Consider the following 17,057-nt stretch of genomic DNA (forward strand, 5'->3'; position numbering starts at 1 on the left):
GAAAGGTGCTAGACTGTGCAGAGATGGACAGGCTAACTATGGAGCTAAAAGAAAGAGGAGAAATGGAATATTACTTGATTTGGGACACATGGTATAATTGGTTAGAGAATATAAGTAAAGATTAAACATAAAGGTAATTTAAGAAGTACATTAAAATTAAAAGGCAATATGTATATACTTATGAATATTGACACAATTTATAGAACAGAAATGTATATAAATGGAAAGGACGAATAATGAAATAACTGTTATGTACTTATGAGTGATACTGATACAGGAGCGCTGTAAAAATTAAAAATGTGATATAAATGATGAAATATGTTCATTTTAAAAATAAATTTTAAAATGCCATTTATATAACGTAAACCTATGTAAATGACATCAACTTAAAACTTAAATTATTTAGTTGATATATTTTTTCAATAAGGTGAAATGGGAGCAATCAGAATAGAAAAGTCTGAAACTTGGATAAAACAACAAAAAAGAAAAAAAACGGGGAATAATTAAGGAGAACATTTTATCTATTTTTATAATGGAAAGAGTTTCAAAGCTTGATCTCTTCAGCTTTCAGAAAGAAGGAAGTGTGGAAAGTTTGCTGGACATGGACTGTATCACACACTCCACCAACTAATCGAAATATTAGAGAAACATTTTAAAACAATATAGAATTATGATTTCTATAAATAGGCTTCTTTTCCTTATACAGCAAAGTTGAAGACTCCTAGATTTCTACCATCCCATAACATCTGGCTAAGAAACAAAATTTCTGCAGCAATCCTATAAATGTCTCTTGAATGGGGAAGTACAGAGCATGGAAATATAAGTCACCACGAGCTCCACCTCTGGTTTATAAACACCCATGCTTAAATTATTAAGATTTATTTCATGGCGTCAGAATTTGCTATCACAATCTTTATATAACATATTTATATCATAATATTTTTGTGATTAGCTAATCTAATCCTATTTGAAACAACCTGGTATACGTGTACTTCTTCACTTATTCTCTTGAGGTCTTTATGCGAATATTGGAAGTCATGCTGAATCCATTCAAATGAGGTACACCAAGCCTACCTGTCACCAAATTTTCCAGGTGTTCCAACGCATCTAATATAATGAAAATATTCACACATTAAGCTAACACAGATTCATCAAAGAGAAGGAACAACTTGGCTATACCAGTGCTGAGAGCAGCTGTCTCCAGCTGGTATCCTAGCCACCATTATAATGGCTGGCTGGTCATCACCATTGGTTTTCTTTACTAGATTTAAAAACTCAAATGCAAACACAGAATGGTCCAATTGGGGATAAAGCCGTCCTTTGCAGAGTAGAAGAGGAGGCAAATTCAATCCCTTAATATCTAGTAAAAGTTTTCCTTGAGGGGAAAAAAGAATATTCTGAATCTGGCTCATTCTCTCATACATTAACCTTACCAAGCCATCCAGTTTAAAGACACCCTACATTTAAATATGGCGATATTCCTAAACTACCAGCTAAGTCGAAGTTCCTGAATAATGCACTCATTTCTTGCTGCAGCTGCCACTGCCAGGCAATGAAATGATTCAAAACCATTTTCCCCACTGTCTCCCAACATCAACATTTCCTTTGTGCCACTCAAGCAAGAGCCAGGTTTTAAAATATACCAATATATATATATACAAAAAGATTCATTCTATTATGCATAAAGAGCTGTTTTAGAAAACAGCAGTTAGAAGTGGAAGATTCACATCCAGCTAACTGAAAATTACTTAGTCCTACAAATCATTGTAACTTGGATATTTTAGTAATACATACTGGGGGGAAAACTAGGAAGGACAAATGTGAAATAGTTTTATTTTTTTTTAAAGGCTACGTGAGGTTCCAGAAATGAAGATCATCTGGCAAAGAAGTATTCATATTCACATTTGCCCTTCCAGCCATCCAACAGTTACAACATCATTTGGAAAGCATTTGTCAAGGAAATTAATGTTTAAAATGTTTTTTTAAAAATACTCTTGCATTTTCTTTGGATGTCAAAATTCTCCAGAATCATTTTTAAAAATATTATGACTTTATATAAATCTAAATAGTAACATAAATGTGGGATGGATTGGGAAACACTAGTAAGACCACGTTTCTTCTCAGCAGGCCAAAACTGTCACATTGGCATTATTTGTTTATATAATCAGACAATAAGTCTGCGACTCAGAATTTAACTCTTGAAATCTGCAAGAGATCACCAGGCAGGTGAAGAAAAACTTCATTTGAAGAAGTCTGTGGACTGTCTGCATCAGATAACAATGGTGGGGAAAATCCATGATGCCTCGAGTTGATCGGGATTGCAAACCAATACATCTGGGTAACATCACAGTCACAAATGCTGGCCTAGATGGCTCATTCAATTAAACAAACTTAAGGTAGAATTTCTAGATTTATTTTCTGGAAGGATACTAAACTAGAAGGATTAGAACTGTTGTCTGACCAAAACTTTACAGAGCCATTGTTTATAAGTGGGAATTGAAACATTCCCTAACTGAGTGATATTTCCAGTTCAACTTTCTAAAAACAAAGCAGTCAACATTTTGTTGATAGAATTTTGCAGAAATCCAGATGACCTTGTCAGCCATCTAGAAACCTTACATTAAATCTTCTTCAGTTTTTGTTTAATCTTCCTTATTTCATATAATATTTTTTAATAAAAGATAAACTTATTATTGTGGCACAATTCTTGGGAGAATATAGGAAAGGCCAATGCTCAACTGAGGCACAGAAGGAAGAAATTATCTGGGGATAATATTCAACAGACAGGCAAGTAGATAAAGTTTCATTCTGAGATAAACATGATCTGGTCCATTAGGCAACAACTCCTAGTGATCACAGCTTCAATTACTTAACCAAAGAGCAAACTGCTTCAATTTATAGATATATTCTGAAGTTCAAGGAAGGAAGTACAAGGGAGGAGAAGCCCAGAGGAAATCCTCAGATTAAAATGCTGAAGTCCACAGGAAAATGTGCCAACATGTTCATATCCACAGAGATGAAAAATGTGCTTCCCTTGGCAAAAAAAAGTCAATTCAGTTCACATTTTTTTCATATACTTGTTTACATTAGGAAAATATTTCACTTCAGAGTAAGATTTTAAACACTGAAATGAATATTATACACTGTAAAAATAGCTCAACGTGCTGGTTAACCTAAAATGTTGCTCAATAATTTCTTGCATGTGTAGAGAACCAACCCAGATATTCACTGCATGATCCATATTACAATTGTGGCTGTAGTTCAGATCACCTACAGGTGTTATCAAGACTAAAGGGCTACGTAGTTTAAAGCATCCAGCCAAGCACACTACTCTCAAGGAAACATGGAGTCATTTGCAAATGAGGGTGCAGATCAACTTGCAGATCAAGCTTCCCACAAATCAGATGAGGCTGGGTCCTACCCTTACCATTAGATTAATCCATAGTTTTCCTAAGTGGTAATGTTAAATCTTTCTTAAAAAAAAAGAATTTCCCATTTCAAGCAGTGATGGTCCCAGCTGAATGATTACTGTTTTACTCTGCTGTTATAATGGTGTAGTCTGGGCTATCACTTGGGAGAGGCTGCATTTGAGTTACTCCATCTCTCATTTTCCGTGTAGCAGCAAAAAACATCACTACAAGGTAGGGGCAAACACAAAAAAGCATAAAATGCTTATTTGGTAGTTGCTTACTGTCAGGGGAAATTTCACCCTGAGCTAATGAGGTGTAGACCGTCGGCTTTCCCAAAAAGCATATCTTCAGAAAAAGCGAAAATAAGACCAGATAACATGTTCTAATTAAAAACAAAACTTTTAATATGAAAATAAAATGAAAACAAAATCTATCTAATTGTTACATTCTGGCAAGAGCAATTGTCGTCCACCTTCTTGGCAGACGAACAGAAGATCAGAAGAAGTCTCTGGAATGTGTAATGTATTAAGAAACGTGTTAAGAAGCATGCGCAGTAAATAATTGCTGATAAGGCCTATGACCTGCGCAGTACATCTTCAGCTTGGCTAGCAAACAATTAACACAGTGACACTTACTGTAAATAAAAAATGTTGATAGTGTAACATTTGTACTTACAGAGATGGGGGGAAGGTGAAATAAAGGAGAAAGGACAAAGCATTTTTCATTGGCCAACAAAGAAATACTAATGGACGAGACACCACTGAGCCTAAACTATTGGCTGGGTTAGGAAAGATAAATGCTGCCTGGCTATTGGCCCTCAAGTCAACACTGTTGATTTACTTGCAAACATGTCCTTTCCCTTAGCCCAGTATTTTTCAACCTTGGTAACTTTAAAATGGGTACCAGAATTCCCCAGTCAGTTGAATTCCACACATCTTAAAGTCATCAAAGATCAAAAACATTGCCTTAGTCTCTCTGCATACCTACTGAATATAACAATGAGTTGCTCCCCTGCTTTATTTCAATTGTGGAATCAGACATTTTGGGTAATGGAAAGTACTCTTGCACTCAACTGACAATACTGGAATTTAGAAAGATTTGCATCTAGTTTGTATGAATTTCCATCAGAAGAACACAGCTAATATTATTGTCAATTAAGCACCAAACAGCCCCATTCAATCAGTCATCTTTCCTGGGCTCTTTGGTATGTGTTGGATTCTAAATTCCATAATCCCTAGAGAACACATCTGCAGCACACCACATAGTACAGCTAGGCTGCACTAAATAATATTTTCCTGTATAGACTTCAAACACTAGTAGTAGAGTTTCCTTTTCTGTTGTAATTAGAAACAAAAGACCTTTGATATCTGAAATACAGTATGTTGATGATAAACAAAGCAAAAGTCATGCAGGAAAAATGGCATTACACCATCAAGATACAGGCAGGAAAAATATAACAAAATCCTTTTGTTCATAGTTCCATAAAGAAGTATGCAAATTTCATCAAGCGAGATAGTTAATAAAAGATGAGGGAACAGCCCCATCAAATCTGTCTGGTGATGAAACCATGGCACCTGCATTTAAGCATATTCTTTAAGATAAAAGGAGACAACAGACATTTAAATCAGATCTCTTGGATTGTAACAAAATTAAAATATCCAGTCAGAGCTGAAGAAGCTTTTTGGATGACAAGCAAAACGTCTTCAAAGAAAACCCAGCAAATCCAGTTGCCTCTTGAAAAAAGCACCTTTGGGACAACCGTGACCTAGATGACTAAGAATCTCCATAGAAAGCTGTTTCAGAACATGAAGGCGTTAACACTTTTAAGCAATATGTTAAAGCAGTTGTGTTTTTTCCTGGCAATACATAATCCAGGGAAATAGCATTACTAATCTAAGGTGCTGTAGGCAGGTGTCAGATGAATTTATTAACTTCTGAATCCAAAGCACTGCACAGCCCTATGGCTATTGTAGGAGAGGAATGTACTTCCCTTTCTTAAAATTATCCTAATGATCTCAAATATTTTCTGAATTTCCCAAGTATGTAAATGATTTACCAAGTCAAACATAATATAAACCAGCCATATAGACAATGAGCAGCTTTAATCTTTGAAGTCACAGCAATATAAGGCTAAATAACTAAGCAATAACAAACTGTGCCCTAGGTGGCTGTATAATTCCTGTTTTAGCACCCAAAAATATTGCTAAGAGGTTATATACTGTAAAGGGCAATTTGCCAGCTATTCTATAAAAGAGGAAAACAGATCAGCAAGCACCAACGAATATCTTTGCAGACAAGATGCCAATTTGATTCAGCTCCATTAAAATATATATCAAACTACCTGGATACCTGTACTCTGCTATGAAATTATGTGATAGGGTTTCCTAAACTGACACTTACAGCTTGAAAATTAATGAATAGTTATGATCTGCTTCTCCTCTCCCCTTCTCTCCCTCAAGCTTGCCCCACAGAAGCCTCTCGTCTCCTAATCCCCTTCTCTCCCTCAGGCTGGCCATTGATCCTCTTCTCTCCCCTTCTCTCCCTCAGGCTTGCCCCACAGAGGCCTCTCCTCTCCTCTCTCTCAGGCTTGCCCCAGAGGCCTCTCCTACCTTATCCCCTTCTCAGTCTAACTCTTTAGCATCAGAGCATTTTTCAGGTGGGGAGGGGGAGTAGAATGTCTAAACTCCCAACCCACAGGCCAGATGAGTCACATGCTGGCCACGCCCACAGGGCAATTGGAACAGAGTTCTTTTCAGGTGGGGAGGGAAAGTAGAACATCTAACTCCTTAGCATCAGAATGTGTTGATAATAAGAAAAACTAATGATCTGATGCTCATTTCTAAAAATCCTTTCTTAGCGAGCACCTAGAAGCCAAGAGGAACATTTGTGCCAAATTTCACGTTTGTAGGCTTTATGGTTCTGGAGATTTCGTGATGCGTGAGTGGTATTTCACTTTATATAGAGATATTTTATCCTCACAACAGCTAATAGAAAGTATCAACTATGGATGAATCTAGCTGTTTTATCTATCCAACTTGGCAGCAATTCTCAAACACTATAGGCTAAATCTAATTGCTAACACTATTTTATTAGCTAAAATGGGGATTGACCCTACCATCGACTCAATGCCAACCCTAAGTATATTTACTGAACAAGAACTTGATCTGTGTTTGTGTAGCTTGGTCATTTCACAGCTGCTTTGAAGTGTTATCTGATAAACCAAAAACAAATCATAAGCAATAAAAGAGGCTATAGTGGGAGACAGGGAACAATAGAATTCCATATAAATGAAGCAGAAAAATAATTCAGAATAACACAAATCTGTTTCAATGGGGGGCGGGGAGTTTCTATCAATATCAAAGCAGCAGAGTGTGATGAAATCATTCAAAAAGCAATTACTAGAATTCCTATTGGCAAAGGAATTCTTGGAGTTGAAATCCATATGTCCTAAAGTTGTCAAGGTTGGAAAACACTGACCAAGAATAAATCCACAAATTAAATCACTTTTGCAAACTGACATTCCATATTACAGTTTACAATAGAACAATCAGGCGAAAATACGTATCCCAGATAATGTTTCAAGATCCAATCTGGGTCAGTCACCGGAACCAGAGGTTTTGTCTTCCAAGCTTTCGGACTCATGCTAGAGCCTATCTTCAAAAAGAGAGAAGTTCCCTAAGATGGACTCCAGCACGAGTCCAAAAGCTCTGAGGGCAAAATGGACCCATCCAATCTGGATTGGATCCTGCAATGCTGACAAACTCTAGGCATAATCTCTCAGATGGGAAATGACTTCTTTAACAAATAAATTGTTTTCCAATTCATACCAAGTCTCAGATGAGAAATTCAATAGACTTTAAAATATGGATTGACTTTAAATCATTACATACGGACAGAATATGCTAGGCTAAAAAATTAGCCAGTTGGGCAGGCCCATTTGAAAAAGTCCCAAAGTCCCAAAAGTAAACTTCCTTTTATCAGGTCCAATAAAAACTGCATATTAATGAAAAGTCTTTTTCAACCTTTTTTTTTACAATTTCTGCTATTTTGAGATGTTTTAGTTTTGACTCAAAAAATGTAATTATACCAAGCTTGCTTTGTAAAAGAAAAAATGAATGGATTATTTTGAACCCTGTACATGACTAATGATGGAAAATATATAGATTTATTCTTCCACATATGATTCTGTGTGAGAACTAAGCTCAGCCAAGTAAATACAAGTTTTATAAGAGCATTACTGCTTGCTTAGATTCCCAGTGTGGAGTACACTGCCTAAACATTTTGCAGTATGTGAAGCATCCAATGAAACCAATATCAAACAGTCCTGTTGGATATTACATGAACCATACATTCCTTTGGCAAACTTGATTTTATTTAGCTTGCAAGACTGAAAATACTGGATTTATCAGTTCTATCTTTCAAACTATGTTTTGGATTGTAATGTGAAGAACTGCTGGATTTTATATGTTAAGAGAATCCCTCTTAAATGACAAATGACTCTCTTCAAAGCCAGGGTATGATCAGCTTTGTGAGCTTTACAAAATATTATACATCACTGGGCAGTAAATCAAATATATCATTGAAATGTCCTAAGAGGTCAACTCTCTGCACATTGCAGGATTCATTAGAGGACTATCCAGCCTCTGAAAACTTCCAGAGAAATAGAAAAATGACTGCATACAGTAACTTATTCCATTAATTGACAGCTCTTTTTTAAAATAATTCTTCCTAATGTCTAACTTGTATTACATCCTTTTAGTCCCATTATTTCTGGTCTTATCTTCTGGAGCAAGTGAGAATAAGTCTGAAATAGCTATTAAGTCGCCTCTCAACTTTCTCTTCTGCAAGCTAAATATTCCTAGTTGTTTCAACTTTTCCTTGTAGACTTGGTCTCTAGTTACTTTCACCATTTTGGTAGTCCTTCTCTGGACTTACTCCAGGTTATCAACATCTTTTTTAAACTGTGTTGTGCAGAACTGAACACAATATCCAAGTGAGGTTGTCTAACCAAGGAAGAGAAGAGAGAAATAATCACTTTCGGCATAACACAATAAACTCTCAATGTAATGGACCAATGGGGGAAAAGCAGAATATCCATCAGATCCAAATAGCACTCATAAAACAATGAATGGCATCTCACAGAGGTATATTTTAATAATTTTATACATGCAGGAATGGGATTTTTTCCATATGTAATTTTCATAGTCTACACACACACGCTGCACACACAGACAAATAAATTTACACATGGAAAGAAGCATACAATATACGATTAGATTTTATCTGTTGCAGCTGACATCCACTAAACTGATCTCAATTTACTATATTTCTTTTTGTTATGATCACAAGCTGTACCTGTGAAGCCTTTAAAAATTTGACATGTTTCTTACCCTTGTAATTTTATACCATAAGATCCCAGAAGCTTATGATTCATAAGCTAACAAAGATGATGTTGTCATTCACTCAATGAGGAAAGGGATACTGTATTACTCACCTACAAACACAGAGAAATGTCAGTTCTCAGTTCTGCATTACATCAGAGAGTAGAAGTCATAGGATCAACGCAGTGACTTGAAAAAGAAAAAAGAACTCCAGCGTTTTCATCAAATTCAGTTTTTCTCAACCTCAGCAACATTAAGATACGGGGACTTCAACTTGCAGAATTCTGCAAATTGAAATCCATGCATCTAATGTTGCTGAGGTTGAGAAACATTGGCTTTCTTGAAGTATGTGTCAGGATGATACCTTCATATTTTTCCAATAGCTATGAAAGAAAATAAATCATGACAATCTTAATTAAATTTTGCATTTGTAACTTGTATGATCTTGTATGAAATAAACCCCACAGAACCTAACAGCAGAAAACACACAGAAGACACAATTTGGTGTGCTGTGGCCCAATTCTCTTTTCCTAAAACTTTTCACAATCTAAATCACCATTTATTAGGTATACATTTGAGTATACAAATTATAATTTGTCCCAAGTGTACTATTTTAATCACTTTATAACAAAGAGCATGCTGATTTGTTTCTAGTTTAGCATTATTTTTGGTACTAGAGTTACACAGGAAGTGGTTAAATATCTGAACAGCTATTGAACTTAAATTACTCACAGCTTTGGAATTAAATATGAATAAAGCCAAATGAGAATCTAATACTTGAATTGCTCTATCAGCTCTATCCACTAGGAAGAAAATTACTTAGAACAATGAAAAGGGATATTCTTTGGGGGTATACGTGCTTCAAAAAAATCTGGAAGTTGCTTCAGATCTTGCATCAGCTTTTCATTAAAGCAGGCATGACTTTTTTTTCCATCTGAGACTGAAAAAGATTGTTGGTTTAAGAGTCTCATTAGATGAGACACTTTAGACTGAATTACAGATGAAATTTATCCTTTCTGAAGCTTACCCAGAAGCTCAAAAGAGGCATACCTTTTATAAATGCTACAATTTTCTTATTATTTAATTCTACCAATCCATCCATCATCTATCTATCTATCTATCTATCTATCTATCTATCTATCATCTATCTATCTATCATCTATCTATCTATCTATCTATCTATCATCTATCTATCATCTATCTATCTAATCTCCCACTCCCTTTCTGCAGTTGAAGTTCTGTAGTTCTACATTTAGGAACTATGACTCTAAATGCTTAGTCAAGGTTTATGTTTTCTTCCCCAAAACTCAGATCAAATTATTTATTCAGCAAAATCTATCAAGAGGATGACACAGTTTATAAAGAGATTACAAGAAATTATATTCAACGCACAATTATTGTGAATGTCTCATTTTAAACCCTCAATTTATTATTTCTGCAATCCATATATCATAAGTTATAAAACTTTCATTACTGAGGTAGAAATGTGAAGCCATGATGAAAAAAACTGTAGGTTGGGGTAAGGGGTAAATCAAAATTTTGGGAAAATTTCAAATGTATCCAATATTTGTCTTACTCTCTATAGCTCTGTTTATTTTTGCTCTTTTATGAACATTCTATTTTTTTTTACTGCGTCAACATTTTAGGTTGCTCAATTCCAGAATGACTCTTGGTAGCTTCTCAATTAAAAATAACTGTCTCATATTGGGAAAGAGAGTTGTCCAGAGGAAATAAATAAAAAAGAATTCTCATCCATCCCTCAACTTCAAAGGGAGAAATTCAAATTATCTTTCACTAATCCAAGGCTTGGAGGAAGAATCATATTATTAAATCTTGTTTAAAGAGGAATACGGTGGTGCTATAAATAACTGGGAGATGCTGTTCCAAAGGGCAGGTGTACTCCCAAAGAAGGTGTACTCCCAAAGAATGCTTCCTACATTAAGTTAGATGACATCGTTGAAACAAGCCTTCTCTGTTAATCAAACAGGATGGACAGATCCTACAGGAAATAGATAGCTCTGATAACTAGGACTTCTAAGACTTTAAAGATAATAATCAGACTGTTCAATTGCACCTGGAAGCTTATTGGTAACCACTTCAGCTACCGCAGCACACCATAGTAAGGTATGCCCATCATTCTTCATGCATTTGAATTTTTAATCACGTGCACGTTCTGATTAATCCTGAAGGGAGCCTCATGTACAGCACTTTTCAATATTACACCTACAAGGTAACCAAGAAATATCAGACTATACAAAGAGTCTCCAAGTCCAAGAATGAATACAACTGGTTCACAATCTGCAAGTTGTCATCTGCTTTCAAACCGGCATGAGAATCCAGGAAAATCTCAGGCTTCAGAGTTCCAATACAAACCCATTCAAAACCAGAGGTAGAACCTGCAAGAACCACATATCTGCAAGAATCCACTGCCACTTCACCTTGCTTGAATCCTTCACCCATCAAAACTAACTTGGCTCATTCACACTATTATCAGATTTGGCATATTTGCACACGGTAAAAGTATAATTTAGTTAGTTATCTACAACGGAAGCAATGAACCTCAGTCAGGAGCACATCTATTAGATAAGCAACAATACACAAACACATAAGCAAATAATATATTGAATTATACTTCCTTTGGTACAAATGGGCATGCTGCTTAGCAGCAACCATGCATGTTGCTCTAACATCTAGAGAGTCAGACAGTGCCGAACTACCTGTCCTCTGGTGTACTGGTCCTAGTGCTCTGACACACTACATAAATGTCATCCTATTACATCTTATTGCAAACTAATAAAAACTTAGGAGAAGTAAAGCACAGTTAGACTATCGTACCTGCATCGATTTCTCCAAAATAAAATATTTCACTGGAAGTTTTTATTCTTTACAAATTTTTTCAAATGGAAAGACAGAAAAGACTTTTAAAACGCTGTGGGGGGGTTTCCTGAGCCATTATATAATTAATTCTGCAATGTTATTCAGTATTCTCATCCGAGAAACATCAGTGCTGGAATACTGATCACCAGCAATTATTTGGACATCATTACATGAGAACTTTATGCATTCCTTTTAACTTCATTGTTTCTTAGGCCATAATAAAATGCTTAGTATTTGAGATTTCACAATATATTTGTAGCTTTGACTGCAACAGGAAACCATGTCTGTTATCTCATCAAGTTAGATCATATAATTTATTAAAGTGTACACTGCATAAACACTGGTTTATATCTTCTAAAATATTTCCTCTTGGGTCAAATATATTAGATATTGTTATAGTATAATAATAGTATTAATACACCTAACATACATGATTTTGCTGAAATCTTTAAAATACATCAGACTTAAGATATATTTTAGATACAAGAATCTGATGATACATAATTTCTGAAGGCCCAATCCTGAAATAACTTTATTCCAGTTTGTTTATACAGAATTATTAACTTGGAAGAAGAAAGTTCCTTCATCTGTTCAAGAACCATTGCACAGTAAAATTGGTCAATTGATTATTTAATTATCTAATTAAAGATAATTATTAACCATATCACCCAACAAATTATCTATTAAAGAATGGTTGAGAAAGTTATTATTTGCAGATATTATCCTATATTGAAATAGATTTCATAGAAACATTCATTCTTTGCTAAACTTATATAGCATGAGGCTTTTTCATCTTTTCTAAAGAAGCAAATTTTCAGTTACTCTAAAGCAATTGTTTTGTTGGTTCAAAATCCAATTATCTTCTATTTAATGGATTTGAAATAGCATAAATGAAATAAATATCCTTCAAGGCCTTTTTAAATCTATTAGATGAGTGTAACAGAGGATGGTGGGCTACCATCACTACACTGCCCTCACTTAACACTTACAAATATTTCACAACAACCAAAGCTAGTAGTTCAATAATACATTCACCCAAGAAAATGTCATTCTAAAACTAGATGCTTTACAGTAACAAAGTTTAAGGCTAGACAAAGTTAAGTTTATACTTTGCCAAATTCATATTTTAATTACATTGTGATCAGTCTTCATATTGCAAAAATGAAAAAGAACTGCTGTCAGCAAATAAATAGTGGTGCTGTATACATGTTTTGCAATCCTAACCTTAAGAGCAGCCATAGTCACCCATTTAAAAAATCCATTAAAGGCTGTATTGTAGGACATCAGTATGCAACTTCGTCAATTATTTATCCCTTTACATAAAAGTATGTTCACATGAAAGGAAATAACTGCCTTCTTTCTAAACTCAGTTTCCTAAATGTACATCAATCTTCCCCCACCAAATGCAATTGACTTCACTGGGTGCTTGGTGTGGATCCCAATACACCTGGAGGGCACCCGTTGAAGAAGCCAGCACAAAATGCAGCTGTGATTTTTCCATCTACCAGCCCATCAAGGTGGTTGTGGGGTGTGTTTTTTTTTAAAAAAAAAATTCTTTCTCTGTACACCACTCATTCAAGCCATTTGTTATCTTAGCCAACTTGAATAAAGCCCTGAATTTAAGCGGAATTCCAGTGACCAAGTTTATCTAGGTGAGAGATGGGGGCTGGCGCGAAGCTAGCCAGTAAGCAAGCAAGCAGATGAACAGATGAATGCAAAGAAAGCAGCGACAACAGCAGAAGCAGACAAACCTAAAAATGAAAAAAAAAAATGCTGCATTTATTAACCCTTTTCCAAACCCTCCCCAAGCTTTTTTTTTTCTTTCGGCAAAGCCAGAGCTGCGAGGCAAAGATTAGCCTGTCAACATGCAGGGGAAGCAAGCTACCCCAGATACACATTCGCTGCATATGCAAGTAGTAGAGGCATATATAGAAGAGCGTGGGAGATAAAACCCTGTGCAACCCCCGCCCCAGAGATTCATTCAGAGGGTCTCCCCATTTATTGCCTTCGCCCAAAACATGTACATATGCCTCATGGGTCCCCGGGGCAACCTCAGGAACAGAAGCGGAGGAATTGCCTCAAGAGCCAGTCGGGGAAGTCCCCCGCAGGGGCGCGTCGGGTGGGTAAACCGACAAGTGCGCAGCGGTGGCGCATCGCCTCTCTGAGGTGCCCAGGCGCCTCCCCTTCCTCCCCGGATCTCCCACGCTGCGGAACCCGAGGCATACCTAGGACCACACAGACCACGTCCAGCACCACATAAGGCAGCCGCGTCTTGTCAAACATCTCGGCGCTGAGATGGTGGCGGCGGCGGCGCCCTCAAGCGAGAGACTCGGTGGGGGAACCAGAGCTCCGAGCAGGAGAAACGGGCTGGGAACCCCAGCTCAGCCGCCTCCAGCCACAGGGCCAGCCGAGGCGGGCAGGGAGGGAAAACAAAAAAACAAAAAAAAATCCGAGCGCGCAGCTTCTCCGCCCAATGGCGCTGGCTGACACCCGAAGCGCCGCCACTAATGCGGCTCATGAGAGGTTGGGCCGCGTTTTAAGGAGTGGGAGGACCCGAAACCAGAAACGAACCAGACTCCGCCTCCTTTGGCGCGCCCCCGCCGCGCGCCCAGAAGCCCAACCTCCGCTCGCCGGCTAATTGTGGAACTGAAGTATTTCCCCCCCCCAGGTACGTCATAACTATTTTGCTCCGCCCACTTCCTGTTTTCCGACCCCCAAAGGCCAATCGGCTCTCCCGTTCGCTCCGGCGAAATTCCAAGCACGGGCGCACGAAATTCCTCCGGCCGGACCGGGTCTCCTTCATTCATTCGCTCGCTCCCACGAGCGGCGTTTGGTTGCTTTTTATTTCTCCTTCTGGGGTTTGTTTGTTTTGTGCCCTGCTTGCTGAAAGAGGTGACGAGGAGACCCTGGTTCTCTATCTCTCCTCCTGCATTTTAAACTTCTTGTTGTGCCATATCCGTCATCGGACTTTGGCGATCATGTTGGCAATCCTATTTTTGTCAACATAAAAAAGTGCTGCTGAGTTTTGTGCAAACCATTCCCTTAGATTTTGAAGCCATGATGTTCTTCTTCAGCCTGGACCTCGTTTCCTTCAATCTTTCCCTGGAGGATTAAGTGAAGAATGCCGTATTTTTCTGGGTGTCTCATCACATGTCCAAAATATTATGACTTTCGCTTTTTAATGGCTTTGATGATTTCCCTTGGCTTTCCCAGGCGGCTTATCACTTCCTCATTTGTGATCTTGTCAACCCAGATTATAGTTAACAGCCGTCTGTAAATCCACATTTCAAATGCTTGTAGTTTCTTGAAGTGGTTTTCTGTCAAGAGACCAATTCTCTACTCCCTAGAGCAGGTTAGAACAGATGTATCATCTGACAAGCCTGATTTTCAGACTTAGGCTTATGTTCTGATTGCAGAAGACCTTTTTCATTTTGAAGAATGCTCTTCGAGCTTTCTCTATTTTTAGCTTGTTTTTTCTCAATTACCTTGCTAGATCCGTTTAAACTTGAGAAAGAGTGAGGGAGGAGAGTCTTTTCCACGTGGAGGGGGAAACGGAGTAGAAAATAATTATTACCAGATGCTTTCATGAAATATTAGGCACTCGTGCAAACTTACTTAAACAAGTCTAGGCAGATTTTTAAAAGATCTGGAAAGCTGTGTTAGTCTGTTGCAAAACAAAAACAAAAACTGTGTATTTCAAAACCATTATTATTCTTGTTTACTCAGAGGTTAGTCTTACTGTGCTCTGTGAGTTTCCCAGGTAAATGAAACTAGGATTGGTTTCTAACAATGGTGGCGTCAAAAGGAATAAATAAAGAAGTTTAAAATCTTTGGGTGATCGTTCTCTAGCTGTGATGTACTGTAACTCCCATTGGCTTGAGCCAGCAGAATCAAAGCACTTTTGGATTTGAATTGTAAGTGTTGGAAGAAAAATCCAGTCGGGTTCCAAGCCGGGAGTAAAATGCTGGAAATAAAATGGAGGCTGGCTACAAGGAAAGAAGGTCTCTGTTTATTTGGTTTCCAGAAACTTCAGAGACAGCAGCATGTTTCTGGGGTGGCTGACAAAATGGCTGAGTGAGTGGATGGATTTCTATAGAGTTCTTGGTGAAAGAGATGCTCCAAGGGTTGTGCAATGTAGTGAGCCTTGTGTAAATTCTTAATTCCATCAACTCCAGCCTGAGGGAGCTGGGCTGAAGGTATTTTGTTTATGAATAGGCATCTTGAGTTTCACTATAGCAGGAAGACTGGGGCTGCTTTCTGCCTTTAAGAGCATATTTTTCCTTTGGGGAAATATAATATTCTGCCTCTTTTAATATTCCCCACAATATTTCATTCTCTAGGAGCAGGACTTCCCATACAAGTATCCAGAGAATTACATTTTGGGAGAGATTTCATTAAGGGGCATTAAGACAATATGAAAAATACAAACAATTAGAAATTTTAAAAAAATCCCCCTCCATATAGGCATAACTGATCATCGGGGTATCATGCATGTGAAGAAATGGAATTTAATTCAAGAACATGTAAATCTTCATAAAATGATTTATGTAAAAGCTATAAAACTAAAGACTTGTTTTTAATTATCTGAAAGCTTAGCATTTATTTTGCCAGTCTGGTAGAATAATATTTGAATTTAATTAAACATATTTAAGAAGTAAAAGTCGAAGGTGATTTTTTTCTATCATGTCTATTAAAAAAGAACACAAATAAATAATGTAGATGGATAGTATTAGTCCTTGATTTCAGATTAACTCTTATTCTTCCTGATTTTGGAGAAAAAAATCTCTCTGTGTCATGAAGAAACATCATTGGTTTGATAGCACATAATCAATATTCATCCTTAAACTCAATCATTTGAATATGATTTTTCTTTCTTAATACTGTCTATCTTTCCTGGGGTTTGTTTGGATAAAATAGATAAAATAAATATAGTGCCATTTTGTTTTACACGTGTAAGAGTTTGATCAGTTTGGTGATTTTGAATCAGTCTTGACTCCTAGTAATTGCCTGAACAAGTCCCTGCAGTTTTCTTGGTAGGATTTTGATTTGCTATTGCCTTTTTCAAGGGTTGAGAGAGAACCAAATCACCCACTTGGCTTTACATTATTATAATTTCTATCTCAATACTTTTAACTACCCTACCAAACTGACACTCCAAGACCTCGAAGAACTCAAAAATATTTAGAACAGCAGCAACATTTGGCATAGCCCCCTCATAAATACTGCAATCTATCCAATATCTTGAAGAAATACAGAATGAAGAGCAAATAAAGAATTCAGCTTTAATTGTGTGCAGATTTACCAAAGTCATCTTGCAAAATAATACTACAAAGATCTGTATTAAAAGGTGAATGGAATGTGAATTCAGTATTCCTTTTAAAATGTTTTT

The 17,057-nt window shown here is 36.9% G+C and overlaps 1 protein-coding gene across 2 annotated transcripts in view; it reads right to left on the bottom strand.

The window, feature by feature from the left end:
* The window catches only part of PLPP1 (phospholipid phosphatase 1), a 78,367-nt gene extending 64,214 nt beyond the window's left edge, over positions 1-14,153 (bottom strand). Inside the window, exon 1 of one of the 2 annotated variants that reach the window (XM_081940534.1) lies at positions 13,894-14,153. In XM_081940534.1, the coding sequence (XP_081796660.1) occupies positions 13,894-13,951 (58 nt within the window). In that variant the 5' untranslated portion in view covers positions 13,952-14,153. The remainder of the gene's footprint in view (positions 1-13,893) is intronic. The other variant, XM_081940535.1, reaches the window with a different exon arrangement.
* Positions 14,154-17,057: the final 2,904 nt, after the last annotated feature.

Source organism: Natrix helvetica, assembly GCF_964273705.1.
Source record: "Natrix helvetica genome assembly, chromosome: 2".
Classification (NCBI taxonomy): domain Eukaryota; kingdom Metazoa; phylum Chordata; class Lepidosauria; order Squamata; family Natricidae; genus Natrix; species Natrix helvetica.